General features: G+C 34.3%; 5 protein-coding genes across 5 annotated transcripts; all 5 read left to right on the top strand.

Annotated features, from left to right (window-relative positions):
- The first annotated feature begins 1491 nt into the window (after positions 1–1491).
- Positions 1492–3320, top strand: LOC140976372 (tetraspanin-8-like). Its single transcript, XM_073440477.1, has 2 exons — positions 1492–2141; positions 2844–3320. Exons 1-2 carry the CDS (start codon positions 1644–1646, stop codon positions 3144–3146), a joined length of 801 nt encoding a protein of 266 aa, XP_073296578.1. The 5' UTR covers positions 1492–1643; the 3' UTR covers positions 3147–3320.
- Positions 3321–11484: 8164 nt separating this feature from the next.
- LOC140976368 (very-long-chain aldehyde decarbonylase CER3-like) lies at positions 11485–15419 on the top strand. Its single transcript, XM_073440474.1, has 11 exons — positions 11485–11761; positions 11916–12136; positions 12635–12867; positions 12993–13212; positions 13326–13453; positions 13639–13895; positions 13993–14100; positions 14187–14393; positions 14484–14594; positions 14673–14846; positions 15027–15419. The coding sequence occupies exons 1-11, from the start codon at positions 11711–11713 to the stop codon at positions 15195–15197; spliced, it is 1881 nt and encodes a 626-aa protein (XP_073296575.1). The 5' UTR covers positions 11485–11710; the 3' UTR covers positions 15198–15419.
- A 481-nt stretch (positions 15420–15900) lies between these two features.
- LOC140976371 (GCN5-related N-acetyltransferase 7, chloroplastic) lies at positions 15901–18706 on the top strand. The gene is made up of 5 exons (XM_073440476.1): positions 15901–16278; positions 16767–16922; positions 17831–17926; positions 18211–18331; positions 18500–18706. Exons 1-5 carry the CDS (start codon positions 15970–15972, stop codon positions 18670–18672), a joined length of 855 nt encoding a protein of 284 aa, XP_073296577.1. The 5' UTR covers positions 15901–15969; the 3' UTR covers positions 18673–18706.
- A 1084-nt stretch (positions 18707–19790) lies between these two features.
- LOC140976367 (mannosyltransferase APTG1-like) lies at positions 19791–23472 on the top strand. Its single transcript, XM_073440473.1, has 9 exons — positions 19791–20123; positions 20198–20315; positions 20523–20627; positions 20801–21087; positions 21835–22116; positions 22350–22551; positions 22714–22865; positions 22962–23124; positions 23220–23472. The coding sequence occupies exons 1-9, from the start codon at positions 19906–19908 to the stop codon at positions 23301–23303; spliced, it is 1611 nt and encodes a 536-aa protein (XP_073296574.1). The 5' UTR covers positions 19791–19905; the 3' UTR covers positions 23304–23472.
- A 1707-nt stretch (positions 23473–25179) lies between these two features.
- LOC140976370 (RING-H2 finger protein ATL13-like) lies at positions 25180–27055 on the top strand. Its single transcript, XM_073440475.1, has one exon. It carries the CDS (start codon positions 25441–25443, stop codon positions 26899–26901), a length of 1461 nt encoding a protein of 486 aa, XP_073296576.1. The 5' UTR covers positions 25180–25440; the 3' UTR covers positions 26902–27055.

Here is a 27055-nt window from a genome sequence, read left to right as displayed (position 1 = left end):
TTGTTGAACTTTGTCCCTTTTCCCTATCAATTGCCTACTACAATTGTTCGCCTTAATTTATGTTTAATATGTCCTTTGACTTTGTTAATTAATGCAATTCCACTTTCAAGAAAAATATCGACCCTTTCTTCTAATTCTTTTTTTCTTACAGAGTCTGTCGAAAAAAAATGTAACTCGTTTTGTCTTATCAATTATTTGTACTAAATATATAGTCAATATTTGCCAGTAAATCTCATAATAGAAACTTGAAGACCACGTAATTATATGTTTTTCGAAGCTCGTAGTATTGGACTGAAGACTGGTTCTTTAATCCGTATAAAAACATTAAATTTGTCCATCAAATAATTTAATCTTTCTCGATCGGCAAGATTCTTAAACAATCGAGATTTTTATTGTCTGTAAAACTAAATGATATACAAAATAAATGATTCACATTACCAACTGCAATTTGATATGTGCATAAACAAGAGTATTTTTATTTTATTTCTGATGAACAATTTATTTAATTCAACTTATTTCTCCTGCCTACCATGGTCCTTATTTTTAGGGTAAATTAGGTGATAATATAAACTTTTCCGAAACCATCTTCAACCAGTTGGATTTGGCCAAATCGGCTAGTGGCAACATGCCTAATTCTTTCTGTAACTAAATCAAAGAAATTAACCATATATTAAACTAACCACCTTATAATTCAAGAAGATAAAAACTCTTGTGAAACCGTTTTATATAGATTACTTTTAGTTATACGGGTCTCCGAACCAACACAACTTATAAAAAATATAATATTTTGTGCAAAAAAAAAACATTACTTTTTCATAAGAGTTATAGATCATATTTTCGTGAAACTGTTTCACGGATATAGACCCAATGCAATAGAGATCTACTCATTCAAGAAAACTCCAACTTCAACAACTTCTCTTTCAAAGTAATTACACACACAAACACGTATGAATATATACATACCCACAAGCAAATATAAAGTGGACACTTATAAAAAAAGTGGAAAAAAATCGTACGCGGGATGACCAAATCTTATGTCATGGTCTAAGAAATTCACAGGTCAAAAGGTTATTACCTAATTAGAGAACAACTCTACCTCTTTCACATATAAATTATTTGGGTATTGATAAAAAGAAATTAATAATTGGAAAAATTCTAACAAAGGTTCACACCTGAAAATTCATTAATTTATCTAATTCAACAAGCAAATAGCGTTTATCTAGTTTAGGAAGGGATATATAATTTTTTATATTGTAAATTATTTGTATTTATGTAAGAAATCCATTTTTTTTTGGAGATGACATGGTTTTTTTTTTTTAAAATTTTTGCCTGGAAAACAAGAAAGAAAGAACGTTAGAATTTGACTTAAACTTTATTCAATCAAATTTGACTCTCGCTGTCAAACGCGCTTAAAGTACCACGCGCTACGCCGAAGCATCTCATGTTGCTTCGTCCGAATCTGATCGATTCCTTCTTTGAAATTTCTCATCATGCTGCCAAGAATATCTAACCCACCAATCCGTTCCACCTATATATACACAATACATTCACTGTTATCTTCCAAACACAAAAAGGCTTTCTTTTGAATCTTTTATCATCCAGCTGAATTAGAAAGAGGCAAATCTTGAAGTTTCTCTTGAAAAATGGTGCGTTGCAGCAATAATCTGGTGGGGATATTGAACATAGTCACGTTATTTCTATCGATCCCCATCATAGCCGGCGGAATATGGCTCTCGAAGCAAGGCAACACAGAGTGCGCGCGGTTTCTTGACAAGCCCGTGATCGCAATAGGAGTGTTCATTCTGCTGGTATCGATTGCAGGAATCGTGGGCTCTTGCTGCCGTGTTTCTTGGCTGATGTGGGTTTATCTATTGGTCATGTTCTTGCTGATTGTTCTATTGTTTTGCTTCACCATTTTCGCGTTTGTGGTGACTAACAAAGGCGCGGGAGAGGTTATTTCTGGGAAAGGGTATAAAGAATATAGACTTGGGGATTATTCGAATTGGTTGCAGAAAAGAGTTAACAGGAATTGGGGTAAGATTAGTAGCTGTTTGGCTGATAGTAAGATTTGCCAGAGTCTTATCGAGGATGTGTCTACTCCAGTGGATGATTTTTACAGAAAGCACCTCTCTGCTCTTCAGGTATTCAAGATTTAAAATTCTACTCCAAAATTAACCTTTTTCCGATTTTTTTGAATAAGGTTGGAAACTTTTTTTTAAAATGCGGCCCTGCAAGCAAGAACCGACACCTTTTTAAAAACTTTTTTCTGGATCTGTTCTCGAGGACGGGAAAGTTTGATTTATTAATTCAGATCTTGGTATTTAATTTGTGGGATCTTTATATCATTAGATCTTGATATTCATTCTGTTCCAAAATTAAATCTTGGATTGTTTCTGTAAACTGGCATGGATTATTTTGGTGGAAAAGATCTGGTGTTCTTTTAATTTAGAAAATATTGAGAAACTATATGTGGTAGTTGATCAAAAAAATCAAAAGAGGAAATTGATCAGTGAGTATTTGATTAGAATATCAACAATTGGTGATTGTGGTCCCACTGTTGGTAATTGACTCTTATCGAATAATTGGTGCTAACCTTTTTAAAAAGTTTACCGTTTGATCTTTCTTTACTCACATTTTGTTCTTCTTTACTTTTTCTACCAAACTCATCACCTTTTCGGATAGTCGCCATTATTTGTATTAGTTTCATTCATCAAATACTGTAATAGTACTATGAATGTTGCCTTCGTTGTGCATAAGATATCATGTTGACTTAAAATCTTATTAGAATATATTTACTTTGGGTAAAGATGTGTATACTAAAATAGTAAATATTGAATTGACAGTCCGGTTGCTGCAAGCCATCGAATGATTGTAACTTCCAATATGTTAGCCCAACGAACTGGATCGGTAACTCGACATCATCAGCTATCAACACTGACTGTGCTACCTGGAACAACGACTCGAGTAAGTTGTGCTATGGTTGCGAATCGTGCAAGGCTGGACTATTGGATAACATCAAGACTGAATGGAAAAAGGTGGCTGTTATAAACATCATATTCCTCGTTTTCCTCATCATCGTGTACTCGGTTGGGTGTTGTGCATTCCGAAACAACATGGAGGACAATTCATGGAAGCGATACCCTTGAACGTACATTCTCGAGGGTTCGGCTGGATTATATAGTCGATGTTGGTTTCTTGGGATGTATAATGTGCAGTATATTGTTTTAATTTTTGTTTTTTTTTTTGGCCCTGATGATTCGGACATTTTTGAATTGTTATAGTTAGATTTATGCAGTAATAATATTTCATTTGGAATTTAATGTTTGTTAGACATTTATGCGACTCATATCCTCTTACAGAGTTGCCTTGATTTCTTTCTGTTATTTTATAATCATCAAAGCCTGTCGAGTTTCGATGGAGCGTAGATTGAAACTTGAACCTAATTGAACCCCAAATGATAGTTCAAGGGAGGAGGATTGTTTAAGTCCATATATGCAACTTCCAGGTTATTTATCCAATCGATATGGGACAATTAACACACCCCTCTCACGCCCAAGAATGAACATCTAGAGCGTGGAGTTTACAAATGACCCAACTATGGGCAGAATGGGTGGCCTAACTATAGGCAGTCCAACACATAACGATGGAACATGTGCTCTGATACCATATTAAGATTGGAACTTGGATATAACTCAACCCCAAAAGCTAGCTCAAGGGAGAAGATTGTCCAAGTCCATATATGCAACTTACAGGTTATTTATCCAATCGATGTGGGACAATTAACACGTTCATCCAGCATGTAAACTGGTTTTAAGCGTTCTGGTCACTTAGGGATGAATCATGAGGTATTGTGTTTTTGCTTTATGTAAAAGAATCGATGAGGAACTAGTGGCTGTTCCAGAGGTCATTCTGGTAGCTATTCAAAATCACTGGTTGCAAGGGTTTATAAAAAAACGGATGGTCTAATGGTGTGATCAAGTCCATTTCCAAAGCTTCTGTAATATCCGAAGAAGCTTCTATCCTTAAGTCCATCCGTCGACCATGCTCGCAGCACTCAGGTTTAGTTATTCGCCATTGTATGCGCTCGGCCAAGCAGGTGAATCGTGAAAATGAGCAGCCCTCTATGTTCAAGGATGCATCTCAGATCTTTTTGAGTTATGTTGTAACTACTGGCATGGTGCGGACATAGTTGTAGAACATTGTTGTTTTCCTTTAAAAAAATTAAAAAATTGCTCTTTCTACATTATTCTCAAATTTCAGACTATTCTAATATATTCCAATTTAGATACAATTTTGGGCTTCAATTTCAGTCACCTGTTAGGCCTCAATGTCTGGTGTTGACCTCACTATTCGGTAAGATCATGTTTCCAAGTATAACTATATCTAATGAATTTGGCTTTTACATTTACTCATATTAAATAGTAATACTGATATTTACCATTTTGGATATATAGATTTATAGGAAAATAATCTTAATTTAGTATATTGAAAATTAAAGAAAAACAAATGATAGTGTTGAGATTGGAACTTGGACCTAACTCAACCCTAAAAGCTAGCTCAAGAGGAAAGGATTGTTCAAGACCATATATGCAACTATTAGGGATTTTTTTATCTAACCGATGTGGGACAAACTAACACACACCCAAGAATGAACATATGGAGCGTGAAGTTACAAATGATCTAATTATGGGTATAATAAGTGTCTCAACTATGGGCAATCCAACACATAACGGTAGAACCTGAGCTCTGATACCATGTTAAGATTGGAACTTAGACCCAACTCAACCTCAAAAACTAGCTCAAGAGGGGAGGATTGTCCAAGACCATATATGCAACTCTTGGGGATTTTATCTAACCGATGTGGGACAACTAACAGATAATATCATTCATATTAAATAGTGATATCGATATTTTACTTTATGTGTACATAAAATATTAGTTTATAAAAAATGTCTCGTTAATAATATAATAAATAAAAAAGGAACCAAACATCTATAATCAGGATATTGATTAATTATAAAAATAAACCTGGGTAGGTATCAGGTGCAGACCTAATCTAGGTGGGCTTGAGCTGAAAGGCCTTCAAAAACTTTAATTGATGTAAATGTCACTCTCAAGTTGCTTGCCTGGAATGGTCTAACACAACATGTGCACTGTCGCTGCTTCTTTATAAAAATACAACTGTTGTTAGGTAAAGTTGAGGAATTAGTTGGGCAATTATTCAATTTGGGGTGGAATTCAATAATAATTTCACTTTTTTTATTTAGATATTTTCTGTTTTTCTTATAAATAAATGAAAACATTATGAATTAATAATATTATTAGTAATAACAACGTAATTAAGAATAATAATAATAATAATAATAATATAAAAATTAATGATGATAAGTATTAAGGAAAAAATAATTAACAAATAACAATATTCTTTAAAAATAATTTTTAAATAAAAATTTATAATTATAATAATAGCAAAAATCATAATTAGTAGTGTATATTATTTAATTTTTTTACATTATTATTGATTTATTTTTTCCGATTTTCTTTTATTTTTTTTCACTACTTTGAGAACACCATCTTTTTTCTTCTCATGAAATCTATCTTCCACCAACATTTTTTTTTCCAAAATTATCAGTGAAAATTATTTTTAATATTATCTCAATCAAATTCCGGTATAACACATCGCTAATTTTTATAATTATGATATAAATTTTATTTTAATACAAATTAATTAGAATAAATATTGTACACGCACCGCATACTATAATTAAAGTAGGGATCGGACATGAGTAACGATCGCGATCTCCAAAGTTACCAAAGAATAATCTTGTAATGCAAATAAACTTATCTCATTTATCCCTTTTCTGTAGCCTGCATATCTTGTATGACGTATTGTTACAAATAGTTATGTATTTAAAAACTTATNATATATATATATATATATATATATATATAAAGCATTGAAAATCATTTATTAGAGAATTAAGTCGAGGGGCCCTGGTGAAAAGTGTAGAAGCCTTTTTGTACGTCAAGTCCATTTTGAATTATTGCCAATATGTAAAATAATGCATGGTCTTTGGGAATTATATATATATATAGGTCGCCTTCCGTCTTATAATTATAAGCTGAATTTTATCACATTTTCAACAATATATGTTTGTTTATCATAACAATTTTTATATTTTAACTTATAATGATTTTTATGGCGCACAAAACTGGAGTATTTTAGTATACTTTTTATATTAATTCGACACTCCCGGCCTTGTGTCCCCATTTCCTAAAGAATACATTATATACATACATACATACGTGTGTGTGTGTGTGTGTGTCTATATATATATATATATATATTACCAAAGAAGAATTTTTGACTTGTTTTACAAATGATTAATGGGTCTATTTAGTTCCATGAAAAGGGCCAAAAACAAGTACAAAATTGTAATTTTATTGTAAAAATATAAAAAAATAAATAAATACTTAATGAATATGTAAAAGAAAACAATCTTGTAACGTTCTCACATTATCCTTAAAAATTTCAAAATTTTAATAATTGAAAGAAAAACTCAATTTAATTATTGGCTGTAGGATGCTGGACAATCTGGTAAGCGCTAGCTTGGGAAAATTCAATGTTAATTAGTGCTGACACCAATATTAATGTATTGAATTTCTATTTTTTTTTTATATTTAAAAAAAAACAATATAGCAATGGCAACAGCGACGAGTCATTTCTGTGCCCAAACTGAGATTTTACTTGTAACTTATTAATATTCTCTAAATTTTGAACTATTTTTGCTTTCGGAAAAATTAAAAATTTTGAATCCTTTTTTTTTTTTGTAGGAGTGATTTTGAATTATTATTATTATTTTTATTTTTATATGCAATAGAGAGAAACTTGACAAAATTTCGGAAAAAAATCTCAATGTGATTGAAATAATTAGAAAAAAAACCATACAATAAGTCGTTATATTCAAGTTGTGAATCACATAAAAAAAGAAAGAAAGAATAAAAGACAGGCACTTTCCTTAAAAAGAACAAACGCTTTCATAGGATTACAAAAAGTTTAGGTAAACGACAAACATGTGAATCTTCCCATGTTATTCTTGCAGCCATACTTTTATCTTCTATTTATTTATTTATTTTAAAAAATTAATAATTTCTAATATTTATATATCACAATAAGCTATAACTTTATATATATTGGAATGAGTATATAGGATTATTAATTAATATATGTAAGAATACTGGAAGCATTTCAAGTGAAGTAGTAGTGCAGAAGACAGTGAATGTGAAGATAAATGCAATTGAATTTAATAGGGATTTATAATATTCACATGGTGTATTTAAGATAAGAACCAAAAGACTTGGACTACTTGGAAGTTGGACCATCCCACACATTCAATTGCATGTCAGCAAATTAAAAGGATTTTTATTTGAATTCATGAATTTTAGTTGAACAGAATTGCTAATTAGTTTGGGTTTTTTTTAAAAAAATAATGTTATTTTAAAAAAAATTTCAAAAATAATGTAAAAATACGGACGCTGGTCCACGTAAGCGACGAAATATTTTAGCGACGGAATATATATAAAAACCGTCGCTACTTTAATATATATAAAAACCGTCGCTAAAAGTAAGTGAATCAGCGACGGTTTGTTTTTGAACCGTCGCTGATTCCAATACAGCGACGGTTTTAATAAACTGTCGCTAAAAGTAGCAATCGTTTATTAAACCGTTGCTAAAAGTGAATCAGCGACGGTTTCACTTTTAGCAACGGTTTAATAAACCGTCGTTACTTTTAGCGACAGTTTACTAAAACAGTCGCTGTATTGGAATCAACGACGGTTTTTGAACCGTCGCTCATTGGAAATACCACCCTACTTGTATCAACAGCATGTACGCCGCGGATAATATTGAACTTTCAACGGCTTGCAATTTTGCAGCGTGCAATATGCGCTACGAAAAGCCACTTTTGTTGTAGTGAAGACAGAGAAAAAAACAAACAAGAAATTCATCAAGACTGAGATATGTCAATTGAATGTTGTTCATTTTCCTCAACATCATTCTGTGGTCAAATGTCATGTACAAGATGCTGCGGATCAACATTAAGCAAATTTGTAAAACTGTGTAGGTTCGACCAAGACGGAGTCTTAAAATCCTGCTGACCAAACAAACCAAAGTCAGCCACCCCTGAATCACTGAAAAAACTAGGTTGAATAGTAGAGGTTCCTGAAAAAACTTATTTTTTGATGAGCTTATTGTATGTTTTTTTTCTCTATCTTCACTACAACAAAAATGGTTTTTCGCAGCGCGCAAATTATTTTTCCGCAGCGTGTAGTTGCAAGCCGTTGAAAGTTCAAGATTATCCGCGACGTACATGTGAACGCTGTTGATATAATTTGGAGTGGAGCACTATTTTGGCATTTAGCGACGGCTTATGAACCGTCGCTGATTCCAATAAAGCGACGTGTTTAATAAATCGTCGCTAAATTAGCGACGGTTTAGAAACCGTCGCGGATTCCATTAAACCGTCGCTAATTAGCGACGGGTTTTATATCGGATTACAGTAGTCTTGGAAATGTTTTTTTTTTCATTATTTTTGAAATTTTTTTTAAAATTACATTATTTAAAAAAAAACCCAATTAGTTTTGGTTTTAGTTTAAAAAAACGTGAAATAATTGAATGCAAATGGTTAGTTGTCCCATATTGGTTGGATAAAATATCTTGAAGTTGTATATATGGACTTGAACAATCTTTTCATTGAGCTAGCTTTTGGGATCGAGTTAAGTTCAAATCTGCATCTTAACATGGTGTCAGAGCTCAGGTTCCATCGTTATGTGTTAGATTGCCTATTGTTGAACCACATGTTCTGTCAATAGTTGGATTCAGTCATGTGTGTTAGTTGTCCAACATTAGTTGGATAAAATATATGTGAGTTGTATATATGAATTTGAACAATCAGGTACCGACACATAATGTTGAATATAAAGGAGTTCTTCTCCTTGGATTTTGACCATGGATACATAGAAATTTCATGCAATGTAACGTTTTTATGCTTTTTGATATCTCAGGAATGGGTCCATCAAGATCTAACTCAAACTCTCGGCCCATCCCTAACACAGGTAGAGGGTCCATGACAAGCACATGTATTCCTATAAATATCAGGTTTGAACATATGATTTAGACATTCACTATATTGTTTTCAGCAGCACCCTTAGCTGCTCTCCACTTATATCCTTAGTCTCTAACTTGAGCGTCGGAGGGGCTACGCCGGGACACCCTCCTGGCCCTCTTCTAACTGTCTTATTTGTGATTTCAGGTTCAGGACAATTTCGAAACCTGCGTCTCATAAACTAGTGACACTTACTGAAATCGGACCCTAAATTTTTCGGTACGATAAAGAAAATATGAGGTGCATTAGCTGTGAAATATTAGTACCATAGAACGCGAAATGTGTTGGTCAGTCCAGCTCTGAGAAACAATAGCAGCTGGAAGATAGGAGATTGTGAAAATGATGGTGGGTAGGGAAGCTTAAAATTATTATTATTTATTCATTTTCTCACCGAATTTATCTAATTTAAACTCCCTTTCTAATATAAATTTAAATTAAAAGTATTGTTCAATTTGGTCATTTTTAAAAAAAATACTTTTTTATAAACTTTGAATAAATTATTAGTATTGCATTTTTTTTCCTTTTACATGTATATGAATGGATACACACGGTTGGACGCGGATATGTTTATTGTTATTATCATTATTATTACACGGAAAATGTATTTTGTTGCAATTTTAGTCTTCTTTCGAAATGGCAACGACGCGGAGCTGATGTGGTGTTAATATAATGATGATGCACGCAGTGTCTTGTCAACACTCTTGATAAAAAATTATTAATATCGTGAAGAAAACGAAATACATTGACTAATACTAAAATTTGACAATGTAAAAGACAAAAAATGCAAATAAATAAATACATAAAACTAAAAATACAGTTTTCTCATGTTGACTTCGGATCATCTTCACTAGTTTGGGGTAAAATCAGTGAAATAATGAGACCGTGGCTTGACTCAATGGTCTCACCGGAATTCTCCATGTATTGATTCAAGTTCGAGTCTTTCTCACCCCTTAGATTAGGATATAAAAAAAATCAGTGAAATGACAATGACCTGATTATTTTTAAATATATATTCACACACACATATATAGTTTATGCATAATTTGTTATATATATATATATGTCAATTTATAGTCATAAAATTTATGTCAATTTTGCTAATAAAAAGTACCATGAGCTATAGTCATAAATAGCATCTTCATATATATATCCAAGTGAAAATTGAAATATATTTCGAATAATTTTATTTGTGGAGAAGACACTTAAATTTGCTCATCTGCTGCCAGCCCATATCTTTCCCCCAACTCACCTACACACTCTAAGGCCACATTAAATCCATGCATGTGGACACGCATAGTAACAAAAAGATGACTTCCACCAAATGCAATTTTGATATTCCAAAATGCTATTATTATTTTCTGCATACCAGAAAGATTGGTGACCGTCAATCTGTTGGCAAGAAGATCACGTTAAATATTTATCTATTCTAATCTAGAGAAACGTCTTTATATTGTCTTCTCTATGATCCAATTTTCCGCAAGAAATAAATGAAAACGGTACCAAAAGTGCAACAAAATTTTGGTTTAAATCCCATTTTCTTTCTAGAAAAATTATCAAGTCGGTCTGATTTATAAACTGGAAAGGCCATCAGTTAGTTTCATTGGTTTTTTTTAAAATTTTTTTGTCAAAATCCCATCAATAAGGGACATGTGAACTTGAAAAATGTAAATAAGAATGGAATTTAAAATTCAAATAAAGTGATTTGGGGTGATTAGACAGCGAATCATGACGCATACAAAGATTTTTACGTACAATAAATTGTTTATTTGTGGGAATGGGAAAATTGCTTCTCAAGATCATGCAGTTTATCAGCTAAGAGCAACTCCAACCCTTGCTCCACAATGGAGTTGCTCCATTGTTGAGCAAGGTTTTTCACTCCAATCAAGCACCAAAAATGGTGCTGGACTGGAATTGTCCTAAAACTTTGTACTGCGCCACATCTCTTTTATTTTTTTAAAATTTTTTTATTTGTTTTTAAATAATTATAAATATTTATTATTGAATTAAAAATAATATTATAAGAATATTCTGAGAATATTTTTTTTTAGTGTAGAATGTAGTGTAGATAGTTGGAGATGAATTTAGTGTTAAACTATTGTAATACAGAATATAGTGCAGAATGTAGTGTATTAGGTTGGAGATGTCTAAAATAGTACAAAATGCAAGGACATTGACCTTCATCAACTTTTAACTCCTCCTTACCTAAACACAGACTTTGTCTGGTTTTATTTTATGTTTATTTGGAGGGTAATTAAAAAAAAAAAAAAACACAGCTCGAATCTTAACCATCAATCATCAATGTATATTATGTGTTTATAAATAACACTGGTGTGGAAAATTAATGTTTCAATCTGAAAGTGTCATCCAAATTAAACAGCATTATTCATTTCCAAAGCTTATATTTCTCCATAATATTAATATATAGTTTTGCTCCTCTTCCTCCAAAGTAACTGGGGGAGTTTCCAATATATTTCCGCTTCAGAAATATACTTCAGTTTGAAGGGAAACACCTAGAGAGGAATTAAGGTTTCTGCAGTTACTCAGACATGGCTGCACCCCTTTCCGCTTGGCCATGGGAAATTTTGGGTATATATAAGGTACGTTAGCAACAAGAAGAAAACTTTTGTTCGCCAATTTTTTTATTTATTTATTTTTTTTTATAGATTTTGGACGAAACCCATGTGAAATTTTCTGATTTCTTGAAACATATTCGGGGATTTAGTTTTTGGTGTTTTATTTGTTTTTTGGCAGTATGTCTTGTATGGGCTGTTTGCTGGGAAAGTCGTGTATTCAAGATATCAAGGGGAGTCCTTGAAAGATTGTTGGTTCCTTCACATTTTCCTTTTATGCACGCTTAGAGTTTTCATGTACCAAGGGTGGACATGTTACAGCAACATGCTATTTTTTACTCGGAATCGGTTGATTGTGAAGAAAGGGGTTGATTTTAAGCAGATTGATAAAGAATGGCATTGGTAATTTCTTGTTTGGATTCTTAATGTTCTCTTTTTTGTTTCTCACGTGCAATAGAATATATTTCCCAAGAAACAGATCATTAATGTACGCAGAGCCACTTCTAAAAAAGGCTGATTAAGAAACCACTGTAAAGTTCTTCTGCAGCAAATCTTCTTTTTTCTTTTGGGAAAAAAAAAAGATAAAAGTAATCGTCTTTGGAGGGCTGAATCCAAACCTTAAAATTGTTCTGGTTTTTAGAGTTAAATTTTGAATAGCATATGTATGTGAAAATTTCTTTATATTTCTTTTATGTATGATTATTTTGTTTTTATTTGTGAACATAATAAAGTGTAGCAGGAAACATAAAGTATCTTAGAGTAATAAATTATTTTAAAATATAGTATGAAAATTGTTATATTTTTTGGGTAATCACTATGATCACATAATTATTTTTCTTTTCTTTTTTTTTTTCAACAATATCGTGTTTGCTTTTTTAAAAGAATTTCTTGGTTGAACAGGGATAATTTTATCTTACTTCAAGCTATGGTGGCTACTTTGGTTATGTACATGTTTCCAATTTTTGAAACAATGCCTCTATGGAACAAAAGAGGCATCACTTCAGCCATTGCACTTCACATAGCCATTTCAGAGCCCCTTTATTATTCCATGCACAAATGGTTCCATGGAGATTATCTTTTTAATAGTTACCATTCTCTCCATCATTCATCTCCTGTGCCACAAGCCTATACAGGTTAGACCGATTAAATTATGCAGCTTTATACCTCAAACTTTGATACTTGATGGACTAATTTTTTTGGATCAGTCCATGAATAAGAGCCAGTTTGTGACTCGTCTTATGTTTGATCTTTCTTGCAGCTGGACATGGCACTTTTTTGGAACAACTTTTATTGACTATCTTGATCGGGATACCAGTAATGGGTTCGTTCTTGATCGGTTGTGGATCTTTAAGCTTGATCTATGGTTACATCTTGATCTTCGATTTGCTGAGATGTTTGGGTCACTCAAATGTGGAAATCATTCCTCATCAGATTTTTGAGGCCATCCCTTTTCTCAGATACGTCGTCTATACGCCTACGTAAGCGTTAAGTCATTTGGGTTAACTTTGGTGAATCGTGTATGCTATATGCCAGCATGAATTTAAGGTCCATTTGCAGTTGTAATTCTGTTTGTATTTCCTTTTCACCGCAGGTACCACAGCCTGCATCACGCAGAGATGGGCACCAATTATTGCCTTTTCATGCCTCTTTTTGATGCATTAGGAAATACTTTGAACAAAAAATCATGGGAGACGCACAAGAGAAACCGTGTAGAGTCAGGTCGGCTAATCCAACATCATATATGACTAGCAGTTCTCTGTTATTTTGTTAAATGTAGGATATTGTAGTCCCCTAAACTGTGCTTGTTGTGTAATTAGTAATCTAGAAAAAGGTCTAACAAAAAAAGTATTTAATCAGGAAACATGACAAGTGAGAAACTCAAATCCATGTTTTTGAAAATGCAGGAAAACATGTGAGAATCCCTGATTTTGTGTTTCTAGCCCATGTAGTAGACATGTCATCGGCTATGCACCCTCCCTTTTGCAACAGAAATGTTGCAGCTCTGCCTTACTACACCAGACTCTACTTGATGCCCTTCTTGCCATTATCGTTTTTGGCTATGCTAATCATGTGGGCTAAGTCCAAGACTTTCTTGTACTCATTCTACGAGCTTAGGGATCGGTTGCACCAATCGTGGATTGTTCCCAGATTTGGTTTTCAGGTTTGTAAATGAGATTTGATTTCAAACCAATCTTGGCAAGGTAGGAAATATTAAAGAATCTCTGATTTTTTTTCTAATTTTTATTTTTATTTTGCAGTATTTCTTGCCATTTGCTGCAAAAGGCATTAATCAGAAGATTGAAGAGGCTATACTGAGGGCTAACAGATTGGGTGTTAAAGTTATTAGTCTCGCTGCTTTAAATAAGGTGTGCATGTGGAGAAATGCTCCGATTTCATTAAATTGTTTGTCTTGTTTATTATGTTTAGTTTCTAAATTTAAACCTCTGTGCAGAACGAGTCTCTCAATGGAGGTGGAAGACTATTCGTTGACAAGCATCCCGACCTTAAGGTTCGAGTCGTCCATGGGAATACTTTAACAGCTGCAGTGATACTAAATGAGATCCCTGAGGATGTGACTGAGGTGTTTTTGACTGGAGCAACTTCAAAACTCGGAAGGGCTATTGCCCTTTATCTTTGCAGAAAAGGAGTTCGAGTTCTTGTGCGTAGATATGAACACTCTGAAATTTCGATCGTGTATTATGCTTCTTTTTTTTTTAACAAGACATATAATGAATGTATGATTATGCAGATGCTAACTCAATCAACCGAAAGATTTCGAAAAATTCAGAAAGAAGCACAAGCTGATCATCAGAAGTATCTAGTCCAAGTGACCAAGTACCAAGCAGCACAACATTGCAAGGTACTAGTTTTTCCACACCTTCATAACAGACATACAAGAACTTGTTGTAAGCTTGATAAGTGTGTTGGTTTATGACAGACATGGATAGTTGGAAAGTGGATCACAGCAAGAGAGCAAAGGTTTGCTCCATCTGGAACTCATTTCCATCAATTTGTTGTCCCACCCGTGCTTCAGTTCAGAAGAGACTGCACTTATTGTGATCTTGCTGCTATGAAATTACCCGAAGACGTCGAAGGACTAGGTTCTTGCGAGGTAAGTCGATGCATAAACCACCCCTAATCAAAGTCCATAGTTCAGACCCGTGCAAATAATCACACGTTTTCATCTCAAATGTCCCTTGTACAATTAAGCAAAGCTGTTGTTTCACACCATTCAACTCCAGCACCAATTGTCTCAAAATTATCGTTTTTTTTATTGTCATTTCGGCTGCAGTATACAATGGGACGAGGGGTCGTCCACGCCTGCCATGCTGGCGGAGTTGTGCATTCGCTGGAAGGATGGACTCACCACGAAGTTGGGGCGTTGGACGTGGACATGATAGATGTAGTATGGAAAGCAGCATTGAAGCATGGCTTCAAGCCAGTGTCCAATATAATTATTTAATTTTAATATGGTGAACATCCACTCACGAGCTCCTATGTGAGAACCGACTAAGATGACGAAGTCCGCCTATTAAATATACAAGATATCATTTCATCGGTATTCATATAGGTCTCGTGGTCGATGCTCTCTGTACCGAAACTATATATTTATATATCCTTTTATTATCATGAGTAGACGATATACTCATTTTTACTGCAATGAAGCAATACTAAAGATTTGATTGCCAAGAATTCAATTATTTTATCCACCGACTAAGCTTCATCGGATTTGTTCATATACTTTTTAAATTTTCCAAATGATTAGACTCCGTCTATCAATATTAGAATTGAAATAATGTTAAGATTTTTTTTAAACTTTAAAAGTAAAATAACTATATAGAATAATAAATTTTTGAATAATCAAATCCTTTCTGATTAAAATTTACGCTTGAAATCTTTTATGTCCGGTTTTTGGAAAACCCAAATGTATCAACAAAATTTTATATGTTCTATTATAATTCAAGATACTATTTTATAATATTTAATAATTTAATGGTTAAATTAACATTAAAAAGTTTATTTTACATAAGAATATCATTTTCCTAAGCCCTTATTCAAGACCCAAAAGTTTACTTCTTCTTTTTTTTTAAAAAAAAAATAAAAATAAATAAATAAATTAATTTTTTTAAAAAAAACTAAAGTAATTAAAAATCGTGCACAATCGAATCTGCTTTGAACGCTTAGCAAAAACCGATGCATCGATCGTTCCAAAGTCAATCGAGTGGACAAGGGAAATGGCTATCCTAATACCATTACATCACAGCTCCTACGCGTACCCCTCCACCGCCGCCGCCGCCGCCGCAGATGTTTGCTTTCCCGCCTCCGTTCACCTCCCCAACGTCTCTCGCTATTCGCCTCGTTATTGTCAACTATCCGACCACCAAACACCCCTGGTATCACCTCTGCCGCGGTCGAGGACTGCAAGAACTGACAAGTCGTCGTTGAATGTGTCGGAAAGCTGCTCCGAGGTGGAACTCTGGGCCGCAGCTAATCTGCGCGTGCGCACTTTCTATGAATTCAATGAACAGACCTTCGGCATCGAAGTGAGTGTCATCTCAAAACCTTATCCTCTGTCTCTCATTTGTTTTCAGCTGCTTTCCGTCGTAGTGATTTATGTCCTGCTGTTGCCATTCATGCTCCTGTAAGAAAGACTGCAATGTTAAGTAAATACGGGCAGGGTTGAAATTCACGTTAGAGCCCGAAATTTATTGAGCAAATTGCACCTTTGAAAATGAATTGTTTAAATCTAAAGTATGATGCGAACTTGGTTTGAGTAATATGAATTATTTTAATACGAAGTTCGATTAAAACTTGGTTTGAGTTGGACTTGAAACAGATTTCGAATTCAAGTTCCATTTCGGGCTTGATTTCAAGCTATTGCACGCCGGCCAATATGTTCATGTGTAATTTTGAGTATATAAAAGCTTAAGTGTTGGCTTGATTCATCGGCGGCTAGATGTAAGAAACCAATTCATTCTCATTTTATTTTATTTAACTCTGATGCTATTTTCTTCTTGTCAAGTTCTATTAGGATCATAAAAAGTACTTGGCTGATCTTGAATTCGAAGCTTTAAAAGAACGTGTTGCAGGAAAAAAGACGGGCTTCAGAAAAGTTTCCTGTATCAATGCTACACTGCCAATATCTCTAGTTTCAAACATTTCCCATGATTTGTGCACTTCTTGCAAAGTAAGCTCTCCACACTGCCATGATCGTTATCGTTTTTTGTGAATGATGTTAGTTTGGACATTTTTGCAGTTTTTGCAAAGTAAGCTGTCCCAACGAGAATGTTCTTTTATCATTTATGGGCATGATGCTGATTAGTACAATTGGGGGAATCTGGACGGTCATGTTTATTTTTTTCAAGTATTGTTATATTGGTTTCTAAGATATTGTGTCGTGTCAGTTGGGAATTATGACTAATAGACTTTAAGATGATTCATGGCCACAAGAAGCAAAAATTATTTCGGCTGTTTATAGATTTTTTTCCTATGTTCTGGATAACTTAAGTTCATGGCGATATCTCTAAGTTGCTTTTTGCTAAAATCTTACCCTCTTCTGTTTGTTGCTTCTGATATACAGAGATATTGTTCTTGTTGGTTGTGATTTAGTGCTGATGCGTTTGATTCTAGAAATTGAGATGAATCCATTTTGATATTTAAAATTGGATTCCTTTGAATATTATTTTTTCATTTTTATTTGTAGCATATATAACCCAATAACTTAGATTCATCCATATATTTCAGTTAGCTATCTTGTGTAAGCTTTGTAGTTTTTGACAGTAACATGCAGTTGGAACTGAAATTATGCAGTGCCTGTGTAGAAATGCGGCCTACTGATACTGTCTTGAAGCTCACATGAAAAACTAATCATATAAATTTTATATGGCCAACAATGGTAAACAAGCTATTTAATTCATGAACTGAGTGCTAGCTACAGAGGCCTGAACCAAACTCCCGAAATAGAAAGAAGAAATGCTGAAAGATAACAGCAGAAGAGATCATAATAATATGTTAAATTTTCTTTTATCGATTTTTCTATGTTATGCATGATCGCTAGTGGCATGATATGAACTGTGTTCTCTCAATTCCTTGCAGTTTTCGCTTAACGAAGAAGACCGAGTTGTCGTAGGAACTCTAGATCTGAATCAGTGTGTCAGCCTCCCTCATGAATTAGTCGGGATGAAGCCTAAGGTGTATATTCTAGCACCAAACTATGTAAAAAAGCATGTATTGTTTTGTATGCAGTAGTTATTAAGAGTAAATTCTGGTTATTGAATGTTTTTGTGTCTTTAAAACCACGTGTTTTTTTACTAGTATAAGGAGGTGTTATGAATTACTGGATGCTTTTTTCTTATTCACGAATGTATCAATCCTCAAATTTTTCAATGGGTTATTCAATTTTGTCAGGCTTTGATAAGTAGCTGAATATTTTCCTATTTAATGACTTGACATCAATTTGGATTCGAATTCAACAGACGATTGGAGCTGATTTTGCCAGGGCGTACCTGAGCAATGTTTGTGTGGCCGACGAATTCCAGAGAAATGGTTTCGGGTATGAGCTCATGGCAAAGGCTAAGAATGTTGCTGAAACCTGGGGTAAAATAGCTCAAATTATCCTACTTACACGAGTACTTATGCAGCATATACCCCCTCTATCTAATCCTTGCCCTTAGCTGGATTCGCCCGAACGACGTTTTTCTTCAATTTTAGTCTCCTTTTCAACTAAGTTTGAGTTTTGGTCGCCATCATTTTTTTTTAAATCAGGGATAAGTGATTTGTATGTTCATGTGGCTGTGGATAATGAGGCAGCAAAAAATCTTTACATGAAAAGTGGTTTCTCATTTGAGAGTGATGAACCGGCATGGCAAGCCCGGTTTTTGGACCGTCCCCGAAGGCTTCTTCTATGGACCGCTCTTCCCGTTACTTACGAATTGTAATCCTACCATATCTTTTTTATTTACACGCGCGCGCGCACACACACACACACATTTTCTTTTGGTGTAATATGAAAGAAAATCAAATCTTGCATCTGTTCATCTATCTACATCTGTATATGTTATTTAATCCCATTAAAAAAGATCAAATATTCAAATGGATGTAATCTATGTGGACAACTCGTGCATTAAATTTGAGATATAAAATTAAGATTTTTTTGCGAGCGCAATCTTAATGTATGACATTGGTTTCAATATGATTCTATTTTAGCAAAAAAAATTATGTGGGACGGTCTCACGGGTCGTATTTTGTGAAGCGGATCTTTTATTTAAGTAATCTTTGAAAAATTATTTTTTTTTATGCTAAGAGTATTATTTTTTATTGTGAATATCGGTAGAGTTGATCCGACTCACAGATAAAGATTCGCGAGATCGTCTCACAAAAGACATATTCTTCTATTTTTTTAAAATCCCAACAAAATGTAGAAATTATTAGTAATGAGGTGCATAAATGATTCAAAAAATAATAATGCAATCTAGAGGTTTCACTCTATACCACGGGACTGGTATATATTAACAAGAAGCTTTGATCAAAGTTGGACAAATCATGCATTAAATTTGAGATATAGAACCAATATTTTTTTTTAATGCAAAGTTGCACGTTTGACAGTCCACCTTCGCATCAAGTTCTAAATATACTTTCTTTAAACCCAAAAGTGAGTAATTTGGAATTATAACTAGGAAATTGAAATTATTATCCTGTAGTTGCCAATTATCTGAGTTATATTTTCTAACATTTGTGACAATATTATATTATATATATAAAAGTTAAATTTTTTTTCCAAATATTTGTTTAATTTGGATAAAAACCAAAATAATCGATTTTAATTGGATTTGGTTTATTTAAAATTAAAATCAAATGTAGAGGTCATTCTAGGTTACGTGAATTAGAATCATTTTTATTGTCAAATTTAAAATTTGTAACATTATTTTTAATTTTATTTCATATGGTTTATTATTATTGTTTATATCGATATTATTAGGTTTTTTTTAATAATAAAAATATTTATTACAATGAAAAATTAAAAGAGGCTCCTAATAAAAATGATTTTTTTTTGTATTATTTAACTTTTTTTTTTCAAGTGAACCCTCCTACTTGCGAACCGGAATTTGCCACTCCACCAGCAGCCCCAATCTCCGGCGACTCGCGGCGGTCGGATCCAGCGAGAGAAAGCTATGGAAACCATGAGTAGAAGGAAATACCGAGCAATTCAAGCACCCATTGATGAAGATATCATCAAGAAACTCGTCCCAAATCAATATTCTTCGCCACTGAACAAGATATTTACGCTTTGTTTGGTTCTGCGGATAATTAACTCATTGCTTGTGCAGACATATTTCAATCCAGATGAACACTGGCAATCTCTTGAAGTTTCTCATCGAATCGCTTTTGGGTCTGCCAAGTTTTCTACTTCGTTGATTTATGGACAATCTATATATTATAATTTGTTTTCGCATTTCTATTCAGATATGGTCATTTGACGTGGGAATGGAGAAAGGGTTTAAGGAGTTACTTGCATCCGCTTCTCTTTGCTGCTATTTATAAAATTCTTGCATTTCTTCGACTTGATTCACCTTGGTTCATGGTAAATTCTGCTTATTTTTTTTCTTGTTATTGCTCCTAGAGTCAGTTTCTTGGCTTTATTGTGATATTAATCATGTTGTATTGTCGTCTGTATCTTAATCGACAAGATATGTCATGTTGCGAAGGTTATCTCTGCGATTTCTTCAGTCTGTTAGCATAATAATATACCCATTTTTCTCAAAGTCAGAAATATGGGAACCTTTTGCAGACAAGGACTCCTCGATTGCTGCAGTCCATATTCGCAGCTTTTGGTGATCTATACTTGTACAAATTATCCAAGGTGTTGTTTGGGGACAGTGTTGCAAGTTGGGCAGTATCCTCATGTGGAATCGATGCTTTCTTTTTTCCTTTTGTTTTTGTTTTCCCACTTTATTTTGACTGTCTTGTGATTTACCTATTGATGGCTTTCACACGGTTTCATGTTGCTTACTTTGGTTTGTTGATTCGCTTAATGGACTGTGATGAAGTACTTAACATATGCCACAGCTCTTCACACAATTGACCAACTGGTTCATGTTTTTCTGCATCACTCGTACGTTATCTAATAGTTTAGAGTCGGTTCTCATGCTTGTGAGTTTGTACTACTGGCCTTGTATTAGAGTATCTCCCAATGTAATTTCGTCTAGTTCAAGAAAGTTTGCACTGGCCATGGCAGCACTAGCATGTGTCATTCGGCCAACAAGTGCTATCATATGGATTTATGTTGGTACTCTGGAGTTGTTGTTGGCTCGTGATAAGCTAAAATTTGTCCTTCTCGATGTCATTCCAATTGGGTGAGTAGTTCAAGTTTTGACTTTTAGTTTACTTCCATCTCTCTCTTTTTATTTTTGTTACCTTAGTCATGAAGGATATTTCGTGTGAACTCTATTGAAGAAAACCTCTCGTTGTCCTTACTTCAATATGAGTTCACTAATAATATTTTTTGGATTCACAGCTTCTTTCTATTGGTTTCAAATTTTTATTTTTTTCACTTTTATTCTGGTCCATGACCATGCAAATTACCTGCTTATGCAACATAGGCCACATCTCTTTGCATAGCCGACCAACTGGTTCATGTCTGTTCTGTGTAACTTGTACTTCATCTAAATGTTTTGAGTTGGTTCTCACGCTTGTAAATTTGTGCCACTTGCCCCGCATTATAGTATCTCCAATAATCCAATTCCAGTTGCCTCTGGTTCAATAAAGTTTGTGCTGCCCATGGCAGCACTAGCATGCCCCTATTTTAACTTTTTATACCGGTCCATGACCTTGCAAAGTACCTGTTTATGCTTCCATCCATTTCGGTGTTTATTTTTCTTATCTTAGTGTTTATTTTTCTTATCTTAGTCATAATGGACATTTTGTGTTAGCTCTATTGTATACTACCTGTCATTTACCTTATTCTGATATGAGCTAACTAATAATATATTTTGGATCCACAACATTTACCATGAAAAGTACCTTCTTATGTTCCACTTCATAATTTATTTATGAACTAACTAACAGAGATGCTTGCTTTATGTTCCAAATGTTTGTCCCAGGGGACTGGTGCTCGGTCTCACTACATTATTGGATCGTTTAATGTATGGCTCATGGGTGATTGTACCTCTTAACTTTGTAAAGTTCAATTTCCTTTCTTCTGGTGGAGACTATTATGGAACTCATCCGTGGCACTGGTACTTTTCTCAAGGATTTACTGTCATGGTATTTACGTATCTTCCATTTTCCTTGGCTGGTTTTATCATGTCTAAACAGTGGAAGCTTTGTGGACTGGTTGCATGGGTTTTAGGAACATATAGTCTCCTTGGTCACAAAGAATTCAGGTACTGTTTAATTTGTTGTTCTATTTGTAAGATTGAGTGCCTACAGCTGTACCGAAAGTCATCCTTGACAGTTAACAGTGCATTTTAGATGATTTTAAACCGTACAATAGCTCAAATATCACAGCCACTTTGGTCGGTAGAAGAAATTGTTGTTCCCCAATACTTTTTTTTAGTGCGCTAAATTCATTTTTCAAAATTAATGCTTCTTATTATTGCCAGAATCCAAATATCAGGTTTGTTCTTCCTGTGCTTCCTTTAGCACTGATGTTCTCTGGGTACTCATTAGCGAAGTTATGCCCGTCTGAACTGTCAAAGAGGAAACTGAGAGAGAGTTCAAGCTCGTATGTTAAGCGCCTTACCAAGCTGCAAATGGCCGTCTTTTTCTTGCTCTTTACTAATATCCCAATGGCATTATATATGAGTATGGTTCACCAGGTACATAATTTCAACTCTTGAATTAATCAATATTTCAACCGAAGTATGTTTTATTTTTTATCAGAGAACTCTTGGTTTTCTGATACACATGGTTACTATGTATTTGTATTGTGATTTTTTACAAATTCACCCATCAGATTTGACTCGTTTGCTACTTTACAGAGAGGAACCGAGGATGTAATGAACTATCTCTCAAAGGAGGCTAGTGAGAACAAAGTGAAAAATATACTCTTCTTGACACCATGCCATGCTACACCATACTACTCAACACTGCATCACGATCTTCCCATGCGTTTCTTGGATTGCACACCAAGGTGGAAATATCGAATTTCTTGGTACACTTTGTTGAAGATTTCAGATCTTCATTTCGAGATATGACTCCATTTTTGTTTTAACGTTTGTTCAAACAGCGAAGAGAAAGGAATCTTGGATGAGTCTGATCAATTTTTACTGCATCCACTTGATTTTGCAACCGAGTTGGTCAGGAACTGGTCTTTACCTAGCCACATTGTAGTGTTTGATGCACAAGAAAAGCTATTAAAGGAATTCCTTTTGGCGCGTGGTTTCCGCGAGGTATACATTATTATAGGACCGCATTTTATTTAATCTATGATATGTTCTAATGTGGTAGATGGCAATATAACAAGGAATTGTTTTCCCACGGACAGGTAAGGCGATTCTTTCATGCACACTTCAAGGTGGATCGAGAATTACAGTCATCCGTTGTTGTTTATGCGCTCCAAGGCTACTAACCTTTCATTTATGAAACATTTGTTCCTTAAATTAGGCATTACACTATTCTTGAGATACTAATTCCCGTGATCTTGGTTTGAGGTAGAAGATGTATTTGATTTTCTGGGGTACCTTGAATTGGATTCAAGTCATATAAAAATATATGCAATGAAAAAATACAAAACCCATATGATACTCACTAAAAATATAAAGTTCGACTCTCGTGGATGAGACTAACCCGAATTCAAACCTCAAACCTTCTCTAGGTCTTCAATCACAAAGGAGACCATTAGAATGGGCAAGGAGGGTATTCCAGTGTAGCTCTTCTGATGCTTGAGTCAGGTACTGAAAATAGAATGAGAGAGAGCAGCTAAAGACATTGCTAAGAATCAATATAGTGAATGAATAATTAGACTCTCAAACTTGGTATTTATAAACCACTTTCCTTGGTTAGGAATGAGTCGTGAGTATAAAATTCGGTTTGAGCCTGATCTTGATGGGACCATTTATAAAATATGACCATATATAACATATTAAATCATATACTTACAAGTCTCAACTAAATTTATTAGGACTCGTCTATTCCATTACATCATAGATTAAATTTAATGTTATAATACTGATTTAAATAGTTGTTTGACGGAGTTATCAAGATTTCAAAGAGTTAGTTCGGAAAAATTATGGACTTAATCTAATACAATACATGGGCTCAAAAATCAAACGCATGCACATGGGAGAGGTGACCTTCTTAATCGCCATTTAAATATTAATATAATACAGGGATCGGTCAAGGACTGCTGCACAGGGCAGGTTTTGATGGATCACTTGGGATATATAATCGTCTTGGTTTCAAACTTTAATTCAAATTATAGTATATCACAAAGATGCTTGAATAAATTTTATTTTATTGACTAAAAAAACAATGTTCAGGAATAAATTTAATTTGTTTGAAAAAATAGTTTGTTAATCAATTTGATTAAAATGCTCAAATATATTGATTTTTGGTATTATAATTAGACTATAATGATAATTCAACTTTATGTTGCCAGTTTATAAATGTCATTTATATACACAATCATGTAATTTCCTTTTTCTTTTTGGGTGTGTCCGTTCGTTCTCATGCAAATATATAATTGACAAGTTCATTTATTATTTTATATATTTATTTAATTATTTGCAAAATCATAAAATAATCCAAGAAAAAAGGAAAAGGCCGTCCTTGGCTAATGCTCGTAAATGTAGTGGAATCCAACAATTTTTTCCTTATATTTATTATTATTTTGGTAAGGAAAAAATGTCATACAAAGAATTAATTATCCAACCTGATCTTACAAATAAAAGTGAATAAATACATCATCCTTTCCAGCAAGATTGACCTGGCGAGGTCAATTGGTATCGTAGTAAATGAGGATATATATTGTGTATGTTATGCTTACTAATATAGAGGGATTGCATGATTTTTGGGAGACTTGGAGTCACTTGAGCAGTGTGCTTTTGTTGTATTTGTCTCAATTTCTAAGAAACAAAAAACGTGATGTTTTCTTGTGCTTTTGGGTCTCCATTTTCACATGAATTGGGGTTTACCTGTACCTTTGACTTCCAGTTATATGATTTGTTGTCTTTTTCCCACATCAAGACTTGCATTTGCATGGGAATTAAATATTTCAAAATTTTAAAGAAACAAAAGGGAATAGAATAGAAGCACTGAAATAAGAATGTGATCAGATGCAAAAACAAATTATTTAGGAACCCCATGTGTACAATTATTAATTAAGATACAGTACTGGAAGTGGGCTGTTTGGGTTCACAAGGAAAATTTAATTAACTGCTCCAGCAGCATTATTAATGCTGCTTGGCTGTGCTGATGAATTTATTAATGCAAATTGAAATCTCTCCTTCTGTGCATCACATTTACTTCCCCCTCCAGCCGGATATCTCCTCCTCTGGAATTTGACCTTTCAGGTTTCTTCTTTAAGCTAAAAATTCACTCTGAAAAGAAATCCTTTAGCCCTTGTCACAAACTCCTTTATTCATCTCTCCACAAATTCTTTATTCAAAACTTGCTGAAAACATTTCTCTATTTCCCACGTCTACTCATTTATGATGTTTGAATAAAGATCCAATCTTGGTATTTGTTTCAAGCTTTTTCAAGAAAATATGAATATGGTTCTTGAAATCAAAGAGCAAAAGCCATATTTTCTCTTTCAATCACCCCCACCCCCTATCCCCGCTTCAAAATATTCCGGTTCTGGTTTCAATCTGAATAATAAGGTAAGCCCTAGTGTACTTCTGATCATAATAATTATCGCTATTATTTTCTTCATATCCGGGCTACTTCACCTTCTTGTTAAATTCCTGTTAAGACCCCCAAACAGGGATCCCGATGAAATGGAGAACGTGACAGCCCTTCAGGGCCAGTTGCATCAACTTTTTCACTTGCATGATTCTGGGGTTGACCAGTCTTTTATTGATACCCTCCCCATTTTCAACTACAAAGCCATTATAGGAGTGAAGGATCCTTTTGATTGTGCGGTGTGTCTGTGTGAATTTGAGGGTGAAGATAAGCTCACGCTACTGCCTAAATGCAGCCATGCTTTTCACATGGATTGTATTGATACTTGGCTTTTGTCTCACACCACTTGCCCCCTTTGTAGAGCAACTTTGCTTCCTGATTTTAATACTGGTAACACAAACTGTTCCCCTATAGTTCTTCTTCTTGAATCTGGCGGTGAAAGTTCGAGGGAGATTGTTTCTGATAGAGAGGTTGCAAGAGTGAATTCCCTGTTGAGTCCTCCTCGTTATGATGAAGGTGGAGATGATTTTAAGCTGCATCATGCAGATCTAGCGCAGGATTCTTGCGAGATTCACGAGGGCAATAAAGTAATTTTGGTTAGTGGGGAAAAAGTTGTTTCAGTTAAGCTTGGGAAGTTTAAGAATATTGATGATGGAAGTCATGAAGGTGGTTCTAGTAGTGTTGGTGAAACTAATGCTGATGCAAGACGGTGCTTTTCAATGGGGTCATTTGCTTATGTAATGGATGAGAATTTATCTTTACAAGTTCCTATAAGAAACACTCCCCTGAAGAAACAAATTAGCAAGAAGCCTAGTATGCCTTTGACACCGGGGCACAGGCAAGCTATGTCCGAATGTGGATTCGATTCGAGGGTCGAATTTAACGGCTTCGAGGCCTTTCGGATTCTTGAAATCCAAGGTGGTGAGAAGGGTACAAGTGGTAACAGTCATTGCAATGGTAACAAGTCCATTGGTAGGAGCAAGAGGGAAAGTTTTGCTGTCTCCGAAATTTGGCTCCGGGATAGGAAAGATAGGCCCAATGGAGTTTCAATGGAGTCGTCAAGACGGGCGGTCTCATTCCGGTTCCCATTGCATCAGAATCCGGAGGGTGCCAATGAGTTTAAGCCCAAGAACGGCAGTGGATGCGGGAGGACTATTTCGGAGATCGGCATAAGTAGGTGGCGAAACGGAGGTGAAGATGAACAACAAAGTAGCAACAGTTTGGATTCAGAAGCAAATGCACCATCTTATGCTAGGAGGACTCTGCTTTGGTTTATGGGAAGGCAAAATAAAGTGGTTCACTCAACTTTTTCTTCTAATGTTTAGAGGGCTTTTTAAAAAAAAATTAATTTGGTTTTTGGTCATTTCGCTTGTTTGTTTCTTTTGGCAGTTCATTGGTAGAGCAATTGGAAAATAAAATGAGATCAAAATTTGTAATTTTTCTTGGTTTATTCTTTGCATAAAAATTTTAGGAGTTATT

This window comes from Primulina huaijiensis, chromosome 5 (assembly GCF_012295235.1).
Source record: "Primulina huaijiensis isolate GDHJ02 chromosome 5, ASM1229523v2, whole genome shotgun sequence".
NCBI lineage: Eukaryota > Viridiplantae > Streptophyta > Magnoliopsida > Lamiales > Gesneriaceae > Primulina > Primulina huaijiensis.
The sequence above is the reverse complement of the archived record's forward strand: the minus strand, read 5'-3'. Positions and strand labels throughout refer to the sequence as shown.